Source organism: Salmo salar, chromosome 13 (genome assembly GCF_965601325.2).
Source record: "Salmo salar chromosome 13, fSalSal1, whole genome shotgun sequence".
Lineage (NCBI taxonomy): Eukaryota > Metazoa > Chordata > Actinopteri > Salmoniformes > Salmonidae > Salmo > Salmo salar.
Genome location: NC_138303.1, coordinates 58,689,826 through 58,707,536, shown reverse-complemented (window position 1 = coordinate 58,707,536; position 17,711 = coordinate 58,689,826). Strand labels below are relative to the sequence as shown.

Sequence of the window (17,711 nt, the reverse complement as noted above, 5' to 3'; positions counted from 1 at the left end):
GCCATCTTTTAGTTGACTCAATTTAGTTTTAAAAGGAATAATGAATATTTTCATTGCCAAACTGACCGTGTTATTGTGTTGTTAGACCCTGTCTGACCGTCTATTCCCTCTGTGTTCCAGGTGGCACCTCTCGTTGGTCTTCTCCGCCCTGCGACTGCTGCTGCAAGAACCACAAGGGAGAGGGCGAGAGCGGAACCTCCTTCAACGAGCTCTCCACCTCAAGCTCCGAGAGCCAGTCAGAGGCTAGCTCACCCCACGGCACCGTTATCTGTGGGCCGGTCAGCCAGCAGTCCCACGTCAAGGTCCAGACCCTGGACCGGCCGCTGAAGAAGGGCCCGGTGCAGATGCTGCAGCAGTCAGAGCAGCGCAGGAAGAGTGATCTCCTCCGAACACTCACTGCCAGCTCTAGAGATACCAGCACCTGCAAGAAGAGGCCGGCCAAGGAGAAGATGACCATTGAGGAGGAGCTGGAGAAGTGCATCCAGGACTTCCGCAAGATCAAGATCCCCGAGCGCTTCCCGGAGAGGAAGTACATGTGGCAGGCAGATCTACTGAGGAAGTACCGTGTCTGAGAGGGATCCAGTTAAAACACTTAGGCATCACAGAGACAGCAAAAAAACACAAGCATAAAACCATGACTGTTTAGCTAACTGTATGTATATATGTATTGGCACCCTTGCAATTTACTTTAATAATTCCCTATTTCTTCTCAAATAAGCTTTTGGTTTCTCCACACCTTGTTATTGGGTTTTATACATTGCAGAACATAAGTTACTTAAATTACAATTTAAATTGACATTTATTGGCACCCTTGAGCTACTACTTCGTTGCACACCCTTTGGCCAAGATAGCTGCCAACAAATGCTTCTTGTAGCCATAAATGGGCTTGCTGCAACTTTCTACTTGCAAAGTTTTTGGACACTGGGTTGAACTTTGTACTCCAAAACACCTTGATAATCTGTTGATTTCATAATGTCTTGCACACATTCACGGTCCCCAGAGGCAGCAAAGTAACCCACAGCATTATCAAATGTGCCCCACGTTTGATTGTAAGGAGGGTGTTCTTTTCTTTAAATGCTTCATTTAGTCATTGGTAAACATAGGAAGACACCACTGCTGAAGGAGACACAAAAAAGCCTGTTGAACTTCTCAAAATAACTACCTAAACAAGCCTAAATCCTGGGGGAAATGTTCTGTGGACCAATGAAACTAAATTTGAGCTCTTTAGCAAAACAGATGAGCGCTGTATTTACTGATGACAAAATGAAGAATTCAATGAAAGACCCTCCCCTACAATCAAATATGGGGGAAGTTTGATAATGCTGTGGGGTTCCTTTGCTGCCTCTAATACTGGAGTCCTAGTTATGCTCAAGGTATCAATAAATCTTCAGATGATCAGGTGATTTGGAGTCCAATGTTCAACCCAGTGTCCAAACTGGGTCCCCATTGAAGGTTGTGGATCTTCCAGCAGGACAATGACCCCAAACACACATCAAAAATCACCCAGGAATGGTTCAAGAAGAGATGCTGGACTGTTCTGGAGTAGCCAGCGAAGGGTCCAAATCTAAGTCACATTGAAAACCTATGGTGAGATCTGAAAACAGCAATTGGTGGAGGCCACCACTCAAAAATGTAAGAACTACAGCAGTTTGCTTCTGAAAATTGGGCAAAATTGCCAGGAGAAAGTTGCAGCAAACTCAATGATGGCTACAAGAAGTGTTTGTCTGCAGCTTTCTTGATCAAAGGCTTTGCAACCAAGTACTAGCTCCAGGGTGCCAATCATTTTGTCCATGCCATTTGTCTTTTTTTTTAGTTTACAAAAATAAAATTGGTTCTGTAGTGTTGAAAATCCAACAACTTATTTTAGAATTGTTTAAGTAAGGTCCACGGGTGCCAATATATTTGGCCGCAACTGTATGTATGTATGTATGTATGTATGTATGTATGTATGTATGTATGTATGTATGTATGTATGTATGTATGTATGTATGTATGTATGTATGTATGTATGTATGTATGTATGCATGCATGCATGTATGTATGTATGTATGTATGTATGTATGTATGTATGTATGTATGTATGTATGTATGTATGTATGTATGTATTGATGCTCATCGCCACTGCCTCAGTGTCTACTGTATGTCTTATGCTTTAGGTTCTGGATGACTGTTCTCAATGGAATAATGGCAATGAACAAAAGACATCTCTTTCTTCACCAACTGCTTCCTGTACGCTCAAAGGGTGTATCTGACTGCACAGTTTTATCCACAATCTTTTGAAAGCACTAAAGAGCACAATTGGTGTGTGAGAGATTGTTCTACACACACTGCTGATTTTTGCATGCAGATGGCACAGAAATCGAAGATACATGTGTATCAGAATGATAAATGATTCATGCTGTCCCGATAATGCACTTTCTAAAAATACCTGCTGCCAGAGCGGAGGGGATGAATAGCTTCTTTGATTTCAACACTTTCAGGAACGCAGGCAACTCCAGAGGAAGTATGTGCTTTTTTTTCAGTTGGGGAATTTGAAAAACACTGAAAGATACTGTATATCAAAGCAGCTTTCAGATGGAAATGGTAAGGGATACAGATGAAGGTGTTCCTTAAGGGGTGATGAAGGATGGGTTTGTTTTTAATGAGATTGAAGTCAAACACAAAGAAACACCAATGACTGAAAAGAGGGGCGTAGTCCTGTGCAAGCGCTTTCCCCAAAGGGTTAACTACAGTTACAGCAGGTGTTCACACGCACACATACAAACACACACACATAGATAGATCAGGGGCTTATTTCAACAATGAATGTGTGACATGAGTGCACAGGAGAACAGACAGGATAGTATTGCTCAACATCCCATGATAGATTGATGTTTTCTATCGTAGTTGTTGCCATTGTGGTCAATAGATACTGATGATTAGGTGCTGGGGTACATGGACAAGGGTAATAGACATGGTTGGTGACATCCCTGCAGATATTGATGAGACTTGTTGGTTATTGATGAATACACGCTGCTCTTGTTTTCACTGAATACCACATCTAAATATTGTTTGTTTTCTGTATCCTTACATGCCTTGGTGAGGATCAAAGTACATGGGGGGGAGGGGGGTGTTGTTATCAAGTTCATTATGTAACAAAGCAGTAAGCACAGACATGCGCTAATAATTTCCAGAATAATGTAATTATTTTTGGAATATTACATTTAAGATTATGACTGATGACACAGGATGACAGTGAGTCCAAGTCCTCCTGTTACAAAACTAACACACTTTGCAAATCTTATTTTCTGATCATGAGATGTACATATGGACTGCAATGTATATTTAATTGCTAATGCAGTACACTTCAGTTCCATAAAGCTAGCTGCTGAAACGTTGAATGCTAACTGAAAAATAGATCTATGGTCTCACTTGCAACGAACCAGCAGAACTTAAAGGGTAGGCAGCATTAATGTAACCACATGTAACATATGGATTTGCATTAATATCCACATCAAAAGCCTCAATATAAAGTTATACCTCACGTTTACATTTTTCGAGGTATTATGTAAAACCAATCAGAATTATGAAGCATACCAATGCCATGTTGGAAAATGTTTTTCCGGGGTGTGATGTAATATGGAGGACCCGGCAAGACAGCCTAATCCCTATAACTCAAACAGAAATAACTTCAAATGTAAAACTTAAAATGAAATCAATTCGTTTGCACTCATGACTACTGGTTTCAATAACATTTTCACCAAACTTAAAAGCAAATACTTTATGAATTTATTGATACAAATCAACTTGCTAGCGAACTAGCCAGCTAACATTAGCCCTACCAGCCTGCTAGCATTACGTTAGCACTGAATGAATCAGTCAGTTGCTATCAACACCCAGCTTACAGCTACATTAAAGTAAACCAAAGTTTTGGAAATACATAATGCCATCTAACCATATCAAAGAATGTTAGGTATATGCAGTTATCTTAGCCAGCAAGATATCTAGCCAGCTAACATTAGCTATTTAGCCAATTATGTTAGCTATTAGCCTAGCCAGCCTAGCTAACCAGCACAGGTATGTTCAGTAAGCTAGAGCTCAACTACCGGAGACTAGTTAGAACACAACTAACACAACACAACTAAAACCGCAGATCAAAAGAGCAGAGACTTACTGATTGATGGCTGGGGCCCATGCGATGATAAGAGTCAGGAAAAATCCAATAAATATAGCATGGAAAATAAAAAATAGATTGATTCCAGATGTCAGTCAGCTAGCACATTAGCACTAGGCCAAGGTGAAAAAAGTTACAAAACTCCCGTTGCCTACTTCACAGAGCACATACCAAAAAAGAAAGGAAAATAGATGAGGTACTATAGTTATACAATTAGAGCAAACAGGTACATTTTCAATTTTTTGTCTGATATATATTTTACCCCCGACTTTGATATGAAATTACCATATCAGACAATTTTATTTTAAAGATGGTAGTTTTCAATGGATTACATCAGTTGGAAACAACAAAATAATAAGAGTAGGCTACACCATCAACATTATTTTTCCATTCATGCAGCATGTCGGGTAAATTCCCACAGTAGATTTGCCGTGTTTAACAAGGAAATACTTTAATTCAGTTGTATGAAATGATTGTCAAATAGATACATCGGCCTTAGTCTGCTCATAAAATAGGACTACATTTTTCCGATGATAATACCAACCAGAGGGCGAAAATATTGTCTGCAATCAAGATTAAAAAAAAAAAAAAAAATCAACGTTAGGGAGCGGTAAATCGCTGGCCAATGTTGGTTGCAATTGAGATCAGCTGTGCGGGTGATTTTAGCACATATTGATGTTTTAACGAGAGATCAGCTGGCAATAATTTGTCAGTTTTTGATGGTTGCAATTGGCCCATGATGTGCATCAGCAAGCTATACAAGATGATGTTGCGCTAATGAGCACTTGCTGTATATCAGATGTGGTACACTCACTTCAGCACCCTTAGTGAATGACAACTCTATTAAATATTCTTCCACTCTAGCCCTGGCTTCAAAGGTCAAAGCTCTGGTGATGATGCTCTTGTTTCTTAAACCTGAATAAAATATATATATTTAAACAGCATGTCAACAGTTGAGCATACATTAATGTCCACTAGTTATAATGTCCACACTTTATACTTGACTTTGTCTGTTTGTATAAAGCACTATGATGTGAAAGGAATTGGATCTATCAAATCAAATTGTATTGGTCACATAGACATATTTAGCAGATGTTATTGTGGGTGTAGCGAAATGCTTGTGTTCTTAGCTCCAACAGTGCAGTAGGATCTAACAATTCCCAACAGTACACACAAATCTAAAATTAAAAGAATGGAATTAAGAAATATATAAATATTAGGATGTTATGGATATCCTGAAAAATGTTCAATACATCTGATCATAGAACGTTCTCATTGAACGTAGGTCTTGGATACGATCACATTTTCAAAGCACCATTGTAAAGAAATTAATACCCTTGTATACGACTATTTAGTAAGATCGTTTTAGTTGTCCCTGCACTGCCCATTGTATGTATGTTCCAGAATCACTATGTAGGGATCGATAAATTATAATGAAATACTCAGCACAAATCTAAAATCTAGTTGTTGATTTCCTATACAAGAGATTGTTGTTTTCTTAAATAATGCCCATGTACAAGCCATGCATGTGGACTACTATTAAGTTATTCAGTGGTACTGTTTGGTGCAATATACAAACAGAGGCTTGGCAGTTAAAACTCTCACAAAATGGTTGTCCCCATTTATTTATTCAGTCATTCATATATGATTTTTTTTACCTACATACTGTATTTCATAATATTTATTTTTCATTCGAAAGTATTTTATCTTGTCAATTACATCTGTATAAAAGGATAGCTACATATAACTTATCACACAAAGATAATAAATTCTAAGTAACCCAAAAATGTATTATATTTTATGCAGGTGTGCATTTATTGTCATCAATCTTGCCCTGGAGGCAGCTCTGCAGAGTGGTCACTAGCTGACACAGCCACAAAGTCATGAAAACTGATTTTTAAACCTAACCATAACCCTAAATTTAACCACACTGCTAACTGTAATGCCTAATCCTAACCTTAAATGAAGACCAAAAAGCTCATGTTTGTTTTCATGAATTTTTACGATATAGCCAATTTTGACTTTGCAGCAGGCCCTTATTGCGGAAATCATTCAGTTCTGCCTCCAGGGCAAGATTCATGACAATAAACGTCAACCTGCATATTGCATATGTAAATAATGACATCCATCAACAAGGTGTAAATGCATTCTCATCCCTGTGAGAACTGATTGATAGTCTAAGTAGTACAGTTAATGATGTTAATGTTGTTATTTTCATTATACCTACAGAATCATAGTGGGGGGTGTCTCAAATTGGACGGTGCATAGCTAAATATAACTGAAGATGCAGTGAACAAAAACCTCACAGTAAAGCAGTGAACAAAGCCAGCATGTATGAAACATGAACACACATGGTTGGCTCACATCAGTAGCCCTGTTAAAGGAAAGCCTGCAGTGTGGTTTTGTATTACATCCACAACAGCTGAGCCTATAAAGAGGATTACTCAGCATGTTAAACACTGAACAAAGATAGTTGTATGATGGAGATGCAATAGCAAATACTGCCCATTTTTCAGATGTGTAAATATGGGATAATTTCCATTGTGTGTCAATAATACTGAATACTGTACATATTGGTTACAACTGGAGTCACTGAACTGATAGTGTAGATCTGAGTGCAGTTTTTGTTCAAATTGTTTTTTAAACACCATTATCCTTTGAGTTGATCTCATATTGTTTTCTATCACCTTACTAACACCCAGTACAAAAAAAGTTAGTCTCTAGTTTACAAGTTCTGGAAAGATCACTAGAGTAAATACTCTAGTTTACAAGTTCTGGAAAGATCATAGTAGAATAAAAGACACATGGTGGCCTTCAAATGTAGATTGGAGCTTTTTTGCACAATGTTGTGTGAATTATATTGTACATAACAAGAAAATATTTGTAAAAGACAAAGCTGTACATATTCACTAAATGCACAGACACTATATAGCCACATGGATTAATCATAGATCATACATCAAAGATCATTTTATTTGAATATAGTTGAATAATTCATTAATGATCAGATACAGACCCTTGTCAGTCCCCCCCCCCCCCCCCCCCGCAAAAAATAACAATTATATTCAGAACTTGACAACTGTATAACTTCTATGCTACAGTCTGATGAATCAATGTTGATATGAATGCAAATGAGTATGGATCTGTTTTACATTAAAAAAAATATGTATTCCGAGAAAGAGAGGGAGATTAAAGTGTGTGATTTACTGTTTCAGTTAGAGCATTCTGTCTGACTCCTTTGTTTTACCCTGTTACAGAGCCCTTGTAAGTGAATGCGTCCTGTAATTTTGTTCTTATTACAAGCCATTTTGAATGTGTGATCCATGAAGAAAACCACAATAGAAGGAAGCAGCCACGATAGACCAGCACATACAGTTGAAGTCGGAAGTTTACATACATTTAGGTTGGAGTCATTAAAACTCATTTTTCAACCACTCCACAAATTTCTTGTTAACAAACTATAGTTTTGGCAAGTCAGTTAGGACATCTACTTTGTGCACGACACAAGTCATTTTTCCAACAATTGTTTACAGACAGATTATTTCACTTATAATTCACTGTATCACAATTCCAGTGGATCAGAAGTTTACTTACACTAAGTTGACTGTGCTTTTAAACAGCTTGGAAAATTCCAGAAAATGATGTCATGGCTTTACAAGCTTCTGATAGGCTAATTGACATCATTTGAGTAAATTGGAGGTGTACCTGTGGGTGTATTTCAAGGCCTACCTTCAAACTCAGTGCCTCTTTGCTTGACGTCATGGGAAAATGAAAAAAAATCAGCCAAGACCTCAGAAAACAATTGTAGCCCTCCACAAGTCTGGTTCATCCTTGGGAGCAATTTCCAAACGCCCGAAGGTACCATGTTCATCTGTACCAACAACAGTACGCAAGTATAAACACCATGGGACCACGCAGCCGTCATACCGCTCAGGAAGGACACACATACTGTCTCCTAGAGATGAACGGACTTTGGTGTGAAAAGTGCAAATCAATCCCAGAACAACAGCAAAGGACCTTGTGAAGATGCTGGAGGAAACAGGTACAAAAGTATCTATATCCACAGTAAAACGAGTCCTATATTTGTCACGACTTCTGCCGAAGTCGGTCCCTCTCCTGGTTCGGGCGACGTCATCGGCGTTCTAGCCATCACCAATCCACCCTTCATTTTCCATTGGTTTTGTCTTGTCTTCCCTCACACCTGGTTTCAATCCCATCAATTACATGTTGTGTATTTAACCCTCTGTTCCTCCCCATGTCCTTGTCCAGAATTGTTTCTTGTAGTGCTTGTGTACGTTATGCTGGTGGATACCGGGTTTTGTTTGACCCATTCATTGATTGTTCTGTTTACGGTGGTTTTTATGTTTATTAAATGACACCGTTGTAAATCAGTTTTCGCTCTCCTGCACCTGACTTCTCTGCCGCCAGTACGCACCAAGTTACAGAATTCCGGACCAAACCTATGGAGTCAGCAGGAGCAGGTACCCCGGGTATAGGGGTGGAGGAGCACGTCCGGGAGCACGCAGCAATGCTCCACCATCTTGGCACTGCCATGGACCACGTTGCCCAGACAATGGACTGCTGGGAGAGACAGGTTGTTCTCCCATCGCCTCCACCAGCACAACCGGGGTCTCCACTAAGCACTCCTCCTTCTCCTGGTCCCATTGGGATTCGCCTCTCCCTGCCCCAGGAATATGATGGGACGACTGCGAACTGCCAGGGGTTCCTATTACAACTGGACTTGTACCTGGCAACCGTCCACCCGGCTCCTTCGGGCCGTGAGAGGGTGTCCGCCCTCGTCTTGTGCCTCACCGGGAAAGCTCTGGAGTGGGCCAACGCCGTGTGAAGAGAGGGAGATATGGCGTTGGACCAATTTGAGGAGTTCAGTCTTCGACCACCCACCCACCCGAGGGTAGAGCGGCGGATGGGCGCCTCTTCCATCTGAGGCAGGCGACGAGGAGCGCACAGGAGTTCGCCTTGGAGTTTCGGACCCTGGCTGCCGGTGCGGGATGGAACGACAGGGCCCTGATCGACCATTATCGCTGCAGTCTGTGCGAAGACGTCCGTCGGGAGTTGGCCTGCAGAGACACCACCCTCACGTTCGACCGGCTGGTGGTCCTGTCCATCCGGCTGGACAACCTGCTGGCTACCTGCGGACGTTCAGATCGGGGTCTGTTGGTTTCATCCCCACGCACCCCCTCTCCGATACCCATGGAGCTGGAAGGGGCGGTGCGCAGGGAGATCGGAGGGGGTTCCAGCTCGTGCACTATCTGTGGCTGCAGAGGTCACACTGCCGGTCAGTGCCGGGTTGGTTCCTTTAGGTATTGAGGCAGCAGGCAGGGCGCTCTGGCGTCACCTGAGTTTTCCCCGTATTCCCAGCATAAGGCGCTCGTCGATTCAGGCACGGTTGGGAATTTTATTGATAGAGCGTTCACCCATAGTTTAGGGATCCCCATTGTTCCCATGGCTGTGCCCTTCCCCGTTCATGCCTTAGATAGTCGACCATTAGGGTCAGGGTTGATTAGGGAGGTCACCGCTCCTCTGGGAATGGTGACGCAGGGGGGTCACAAGGAGAGAATTAGTCTCTTCCTCATTGACTCTCCTGCATTTCCTGTGGTGCTAGGCCTACCCTGGTTAGCTTGTCATAACCCCACTGTTTCTTGGCCACAGAGGGCTCTCACTGGTTGGTCGCGAGAGTGCTCAGAGAGGTGTTTAGGGGTTTCCGTTGGTGCTACTACGGTGGAGAGTCCAGACCAGGTCTCCACCATGCGCATTCCCCCTGAATATGCCAATTTGGCTCTCGCCTTCTCCATAAAGAAGGCGACTCAATTATCACCCCATCGACGCGGCGATTGTGCGATAAATCTCCTGGTAGACGCTGCACTTCCCAGGAGTCACGTGTATCCCCTCTCACAGGCGGAGACGGAGGCTATAGAAACATATGTCTCCGAATCCCTGCGTCAGGAGTACATTCGGTCCTCCACTTCACTCGCCTCCTCAAGTTTATTTTTTGTGAAGAAGAAGGAGGGAGGTCTGCGCCTGGGTATTGACTATCGGTGTCTGAACCAGATCACTGTGAGGTACAGTTACCCACTACTGCTCATAGCCACAGCGATTGAGTCAATGCACGGGACGCGCTTCTTCACCAAACTAGATCTCAGGAGCGCTTACAACCCGGTGTATATCTGGGAGGGAGACGGCTTTCAGTACCACCTCAGGGCACTATGAGTACCTTGTCATGCCGTATGGGTTGATGAATGCGCCATCAGTCTTCCAAGCCTTTGTAGAAGAGATTTTCAGGGACCTGCACGGGCAGGGTGTAGTGGTGTATATTGATAACATTTTGATATACTCCGCTACACGCGCCGAGCATGTGTCCCTGGTGCGCAGGGTGCTTGGTTGCCTGTTGGAGCATGACCTGTACATCAAGGCTGAGAAATGCCTGTTCTTCCAGCAGTCCGTCTCCTTCCTAGGGTATCACATTTCCACCGCAGGAGTGGAGATGGAGAGTGACCACATTTCAGCCATGGGTAATTGGCCGACTCCCACCACGGTAAAGGAGGTGCAGCGGTTCTTAGGGTTTGCCAACTACTACCGGAGGTTTATCTGGGGTTTTGGTCAGGTAGTGGCTCCCATTACCTCACTGCTGAAGGGGGGCCCGGTACGCTTGCAGTGGTCAGCTGAGGCGGACAGGGCTTTTAGTCACCTGAGGGCTCTGTTTACCTTGGCTCCCGTGCTGGCCCATCCGGATCCCTCTTTGGCGTTCATAGTGGAGGTGGACACGTCCGGGGCTGGGATAGGAGCTGTGCTCTCTAAGCGCTCGGGTACGCCACCGAAGCTCCGCCCCTGTGCCTTCTTCTTGAAGAAGCTCAGCCCGGCGGAGCGAAAGTATGACATGGGGGACCGGGAGCTGTTGGCTGTCGTCAAGGCCTTGAAGGCGTGGAGACATTGGCTTGAGGGGGCTAGACACCCTTTTCTCATATGGACTGACCACCATAATCTGGAGTACATCCAGGCGGCGAGGAGAATGAACCCTCGCCAGGCAAGGTGGACCATGTTTTTCACCCATTTTGTGTTTACCCTTTCCTACAGACGAGGCTCCCAGAACGTGAAGGCAGGCGCATTGTCCCGGCTGTATGACACAGAGGAGCGGCCCATGGATCCCACTCCCATACTCCCCGCCTCCTGCCTGGTGGCGCCGGTAGTGTGGGAGCTGGACACGGACATTGAGCAGGCGTTACGTGCAGAGCCCGCTCCCGTTCCAGTGTCCCGCTGGGTGTCTGTACGTCCCGTTTGCTGTTCGTGACCAGTTGATCTATTGGGCCCACATGTCACCCTCCTCTGGTCATCCTGGGATCGGTTGGACAGTGCGCTGTTTGAGCGGGAGGTACTGGTGGCCTACCTTGGCTAAGGACGTGAGGGTTTATGTTTCCTCCTGCTCAGTGTGCGCCCAGTGTAAGGCTCGTAGGCACCTGCCCAGAGGGAAGCTACACCCCTTACCCGTTCCACAATGGCCTTGGTTGCACCTGTCGGTGGATTTTCTGACCGATCTTTCACTCTCACAGGGTAACACCGCGATTCTGGTCGTTGTGGATCGTTTCTCTAAGTCCTGTCGTCTCCTCCCTCTGCCCGGTCTCCCTACGGCCCTACAGACTGCGGAGGCCTTGTTTACGCATGTCTTCCGGCACTATGGGGTGCCTGAGGATATAGTGTCTGATCGAGGTCCCCAGTTCACGTCTAGGGTCTGGAAGGTGTACATGGAACGTCTGGGAGTCTCGATCAGCCTTACTTCAGGGTTTCACCCTGAGAGTAATGGGCAGGTGGAGAGAGTAAACCAGGATGTGGGCAGGATTGCCAGGACCGGCCGGGGGAGTGGGCGGCGTTCGTGCCCTGGGCTGAGATGGCACAGAACTCGCTTCGCCACTCCTCCACTAACCTCTCTCCCTTCCAGTGCATACTGGGTTACAGGCCGGTTCTGGCGCCTTGGCATCAGACCGAGGTTCCTGCGGTGGACGACTGGTTCAGGCACGCGGAGGAGACATGGGAAGCTGTCCGTGTTCACCTTCAGCAGGCCGTGATGCGCCAAAAGGAGAAGGCGGTTTGTGGGGCTATTTAAAGTCCTGAGGAGAGTAAACGAGGTTTGTTATAGGTTACAACTTCCACCCGATTACCGTATTAACCCCTCATTCCATGTGTCTCTCCTCAGGCCGGTGGTGGCTGGTCCGCTCCAGGAGTCTGAGGTGTGGGAGATTCGGAGGAGAGGTGCTGGATTCCGGTCGAGGGCGTATTGGACCCTTCAATGCTGCAGGAGTTCCACCGTCTTCGTACGGATCGCCCTGCGCCTCGCCATCCGGGTCGTCCCCGAGGACGGTGTCGGCGCACAGCTGGAGCGTCAAGGGGGGGGTACTGTCATGACTTCCGCCGAAGTCGGTCCCTCTCGTTCGGCGGTCGACGTCACCGGCCTTCTAGCCATAGCCGACCCACCTTTCATTTTCCGTTGGTTTTGTCTTGTCTTCACTCACACCTGGTTTCAATTCCATCAATTACATGTTGTGTATTTAATTAATCCTCTGTTCCCCCCATGTCCTTGTCCGGAATTGATTCTTGTAGTGCTTGTGTACATTATGCTGGTGGATATTGGGTTTGGTTTGACCCATTCATTGATTGTTCTGTTTACGGTGGTTTTTATGTTTATTAAACGACAGCGTTGTAAATCAGTTTTCGCTCTCCTGCGCCTGACTTCTCTGCCGCCAGTACGCACCACGTTACAATATCAACATAACCTGAATGGCCGCTCAGCAAGGAAGAAGCAACTGCTCCAAAACCGCAATAAAAATCCAGACTATGCTTTGCAACTGCACATGGGGACAAAGATCGTACTTTTTGGAGAAATGTCCTCTGGTCTGATGAAACAAAAATAGAACTGTTTGGCCATAATGACATCGTTATGTTTGGAGGAAAAAGGGGAAGGCTTGCAAGCCGAAGACACCATCCCAACAGTGAAGCACGGGGCTGGCAGCATCATGTTGAAGCTTCCAGTTGAAGCTCGCATCCGCTACAAGACCATGGTGATTGCCACCCAAACAAGGGCACTGCGTTCATCCACCTCTGGCCTGCTGGCCCCCCTACCTCTGAGGAAGCACAGTTCCCGCTCAGCCCAGTCAAAACTGTTCGCTGCTCTGGCACCCCAATGGTGGAACAAGCTCCCTCACGACGCCAGGACAGCGGAGTCAATCACCACCTTCCGGAGACACCTGAAACCCCACCTCTTTAAGGAATACCTAGGATAGGATAAAGTAATCCTTCTACCCCCCCCCCCCCTTAAAAGATTTAGATGCACTATTGTAAAGTGGTTGTTCCACTGGATATCATAAGGTGAATGCACCAATTTGTAAGTCGCTCTGGATAAGAGCGTCTGCTAAATGACTTAAATGTAATGTAAATGTAATGTTGTGGGGGTGCTTTGCTGCAGGAGGGACTGGTGCACTTCACAAAATACACTGCTCAAAAAAATAAAGGGAACACTTAAACAACACAATGTAACTCCAAGTCAATTACACTTCTGTGAAATCAAACTGTCCACTTAGGAAGCAACACTGATTGACAATAAATGTCACATGCTGTTGTGCAAATGGAATAGACAACAGGTGGAAATTATAGGCAATTAGCAAGACACCCCCAATAAAGGACTGGTTCTGCAGGTGGGGACCAAAGACCACTTCTCAGTTCCTATGCTTCCTGGCTGATGTTTTGGTCACTTTTGAATGCTGGCGGTGCTTTCACTCTAGTGGTAGCATGAGACAGAGTCTACAACCCACACAAGTGGCTCAGGTAGTGCAGCTCATCCAGGATGGCACATCAATGCGAGCTGTGGCAAGAAGGTTTGCTGTGTCTGTCAGCGTAGTGTCCAGAGCATGGAGGCGCTACCAGGAGACAGGCAAGTACATCAGGAGACATGGAGGAGGCCTTAGGAGGGCAACAACCCAGCAGCAGGACCGCTACCTCCGCCTTTGTGCAAGGAGGAGCAGGAGAAGCAATGCCAGAGCCCTGCAAAATGACCTCCAGCAGGCCACAAATGTGCATGTCTGCTCAAACGGTCAGAAACAGACTCCATGAGGGTGGTATGAGGGCCCGACGTCCACAGGTGGGGGTTGTGCTTACAGCCCAACACCGTGCAGGACGTTTGGCATTTGCCAGAGAACACCAAGATTGGCAAATTTGCCACTGGCGCCCTGTGCTCTTCACAGATGAAAGCAGGTTCACACTGAGCAAGTGACAGACGTGACAGAGTCTGGAGACGCCGTGGAGAACATTCTGCTTCCTGCAACATCCTCCAGCATGACCGGTTTGGCGGTGGGTCAGTCATGGTGTGGGGTGGCATTTCTTTGGGGGGCCGCACAGCCCTCCATGTGCTCGCCAGAGGTAGCCTGACTGCCATTAGGTACTGAAATGAGATGCTCAGACCCCTTGTGAGATCATATGCTAGTGCGGTTGGCCCTGGGTTCCTCCTAATGCAAGACAATGCTAGACCTCATGTGGCTGGAGTGTGTCAGCAGTTCTTGCAAGAGGAAGGCATTGATGCTATGGACTGGCCCGCCTGTTCCCCAGACCTGAATCCAATTGAGCACATCTGGGACATCATGTCTCGCTCCATCCACCAACGCACCACAGACTGTCCAGGAGTTGGTGGATGCTTTAGTCCAGGTCTGGGAGGAGATCCCTCAGGAGACCATCCACCACCTCATCAGGGAGGTCATACAGGCACGTGGAGGCCACACACACTACTGAGCCTCATTTTGACTTGTTTTAAGGACATTACATCAAAGTTGGATCAGCCTGTAGTGTGGTTTTCCACTTTAATTTTCAGTGTGACTCCAAATCCAGACCTCCATGGGTTGATAAATTGGATTTCCATTGATTATTTTTGTGTGATTTTGTTGACAGCACATTCAACTATGTAAAGAAAAAAGTATTTAATAAGATTATTTATTTCATTCAGATCTAGGATGTGTTGTTTAAGTGTTCCCTTTATTATTTTTAGCAGTATAGATGGCATCATGAGGTAGGAAATGTATGTGGATATATTGAAGCATCATCTCAAGACATCAGACTGGAAGTTAAAGCTTGGTTGCAAATGGGTCTTCCAAATGGACATTGACCCTAAGCATACTTCCAAAGTTGTGGCAAAATGGCTTAAAACCTGTTAGGGACAGACGTTCCGATAGCGGAACGCCTCACCAATATCCAATGGTATAGCGTGGCGCGAATTACGAATACCTCAAAAATGCAAAAACTTCAATTTCTCAAACATATGACTATTTTACACCATTTTAAAGACAAGACTCTCCTTTATCTAACCATATAATCCGATTTCAAAAAGGCTTTACAACGAAAGCAAAACATTAGATTATGTCAGGAGAGTACCCTCCCAAAAATAATCACACAGCCATTTTCAAAGCAAGCATATATGTCACAAAAACCAAAACCACAGCTAAATGCAGCACTAACCTTTGATGATCTTCATCAGATGACACTCCTACGACATTATGTTATACAATACATGCATGTTTTGTTTAATCAAGTTCATATTTATATCAAAAACCAGCTTTTTAAATTAGCATGTGATGTTCAGAACTAGCATACTCACAGCAAACTTCCAGTGAATTTACTAAATTACTCACGATAAACGTTGACAAAAAACATAACAATTATTTTAAGAATTATAGATACAGAACTCCTTTATGCAATCGCGGTGTCCGATTTTAAAATAGCTTTTCGGTGAAAGCACATTTTGCAATAGTCTGAGTACATAGCCCGGCCATCATGGCTAGCAAATTTGACACCCACCAAGTTTGGCCCTCACCAAACTCAGATTTACAATAAGAAAAATTGGATTACCTTTGCTGTTCTTCGTCAGAATGCACTCCCAGGGCTTCTACTTCAACAACAAATGTTGTTTTGGTTCGAAATAATCCATAGTTATATCCAAATAGCTCCGTTTTGTTCGTGCGTTCAAGTCACTATCCGAAGGGTGACGCGCCGGCGCATTTCGTGACAAATAATTTCAAAATATTCCATTACCGTACTTCGAAGCATGTCAAACACTGTTTAAAATACATTTTTATGCTATTTTTCTCGTAAAATAGCGATACTATTCCAACCGGGCGACGTTGTATTTGTTCAAACACTGAAAGAAAAAAATGGAGTCTCGTGCATGCGCGCCCCAGTGTCATTGTTCTCAGCAGGACCACTCACAAAAACTCCTGCTGTTTTTCGCCCAGAGACTGGAGAGCTCTCATTCCACTTTCTGGCGCCTTCTGAGAGCCAATGAAAGCCTTAGAAAATGTCACGTTACAGCAGAGATGCTGTATTTTTGATAGAGATGCCATAGAAGGAGAACAAATTGTCAGACAGGGCACTTCTTGTATAGAATCTTCTCAGGTTTTGGCCTGCCATATAAGTTCTGTTATACTCACAGACACCATTCAAACAGTTTTAGAAACTTTAGAGTGTTTTCTATCCAAATCTACTAATTATATGCATATTCTAGTTTCTGGGCAGGAGTAGTCACCAGATTAAATCGAGTACGTTTTTTTATCCGGCCATGAAAATACTGCCCCCTATACCATAACAGGTTAAGGACAACAAAGTCAAGGTATTGGAGTGTCCATCACAACGCCCTGACCTCAATCCTATAGAAAATGTGTGGGTGGAACTGAAAAAGTGTGTGCAAGCAAGGAGGCCTACAAACCTGACTCAGTTACACCAGCTCTGTCAGGAGGAATGGGCCAAAATTCACCCAACTTATTGTGGAAGGCTACCCGAAATGTTTGACCCAAATTACACAATTTAAAGGCAATGCTACCAAATACTAATTGAGTGTATGTCACGTCCTGACCATAGAGAGCTTGTATTTTTCTATGGTAGAGTAGGTCAGGGCGTGACTGGGGGGTTTTGTCTAGTAATTTTTCTATGTTGTGTTCTAGTTTCTTTATTCTATTTTGGGGTTTTCGTATGATTCTCTAATTGGGGATCATATTTAAGTAGTTGTTTTTCCCACTTTTGTTTGTGGGAGATTATTTTGAGTTAGTGCATGTTGCACCTCTCTTGTCACGGTTTGTTGTTTTGTTTATTGTATGTCTTGCATAGTTTCACATATTAATAAAGATGTGGAACGATACGTACGCTGCGTCTTGGTCTCCTTCCTACGACGAACGTGACAGTGTATGTAAACTTCTGACCCACTGGGAATGTGATGAAAGAAATAAAAGTTGAAATAAATCATTCTCTCTGCTATTTTTCTGGCATTTCACATTCTTAAAATAAAGTGGTGATCCTAACTGACCTAAGACAGGGAATTTTTATTAGGATTAAATGTCAGGAATTGTGATAAACTGAGTTTAAATGTATTTGGCTAAGGTGTATGTAAACTTCCGACTTCAACTGTTTCAACAAAGATTGTTGTGTTGTGTTGTTTTGATTAAAAAAGGTCCAGAACGTGTGCATGTTGCGATATGAATTATTGCAGATAACTTAATATTTTATTGTGAAAATGTCA

General features: G+C 44.2%; 1 protein-coding gene across 1 annotated transcript in view; it reads left to right on the top strand.

Annotated features, from left to right (window-relative positions):
- Window positions 1-7,192, top strand: part of LOC106567489 (BTB/POZ domain-containing protein KCTD16) — a 77,240-nt gene extending 70,048 nt beyond the window's left edge. Inside the window, exon 2 of the mRNA XM_014136779.3 lies at window positions 121-7,192. Within this exon, the coding sequence (XP_013992254.1) occupies window positions 121-572 (452 nt within the window). The 3' untranslated portion in view covers window positions 573-7,192. The remainder of the gene's footprint in view (window positions 1-120) is intronic.
- The last annotated feature ends 10,519 nt before the right edge of the window (window positions 7,193-17,711 follow it).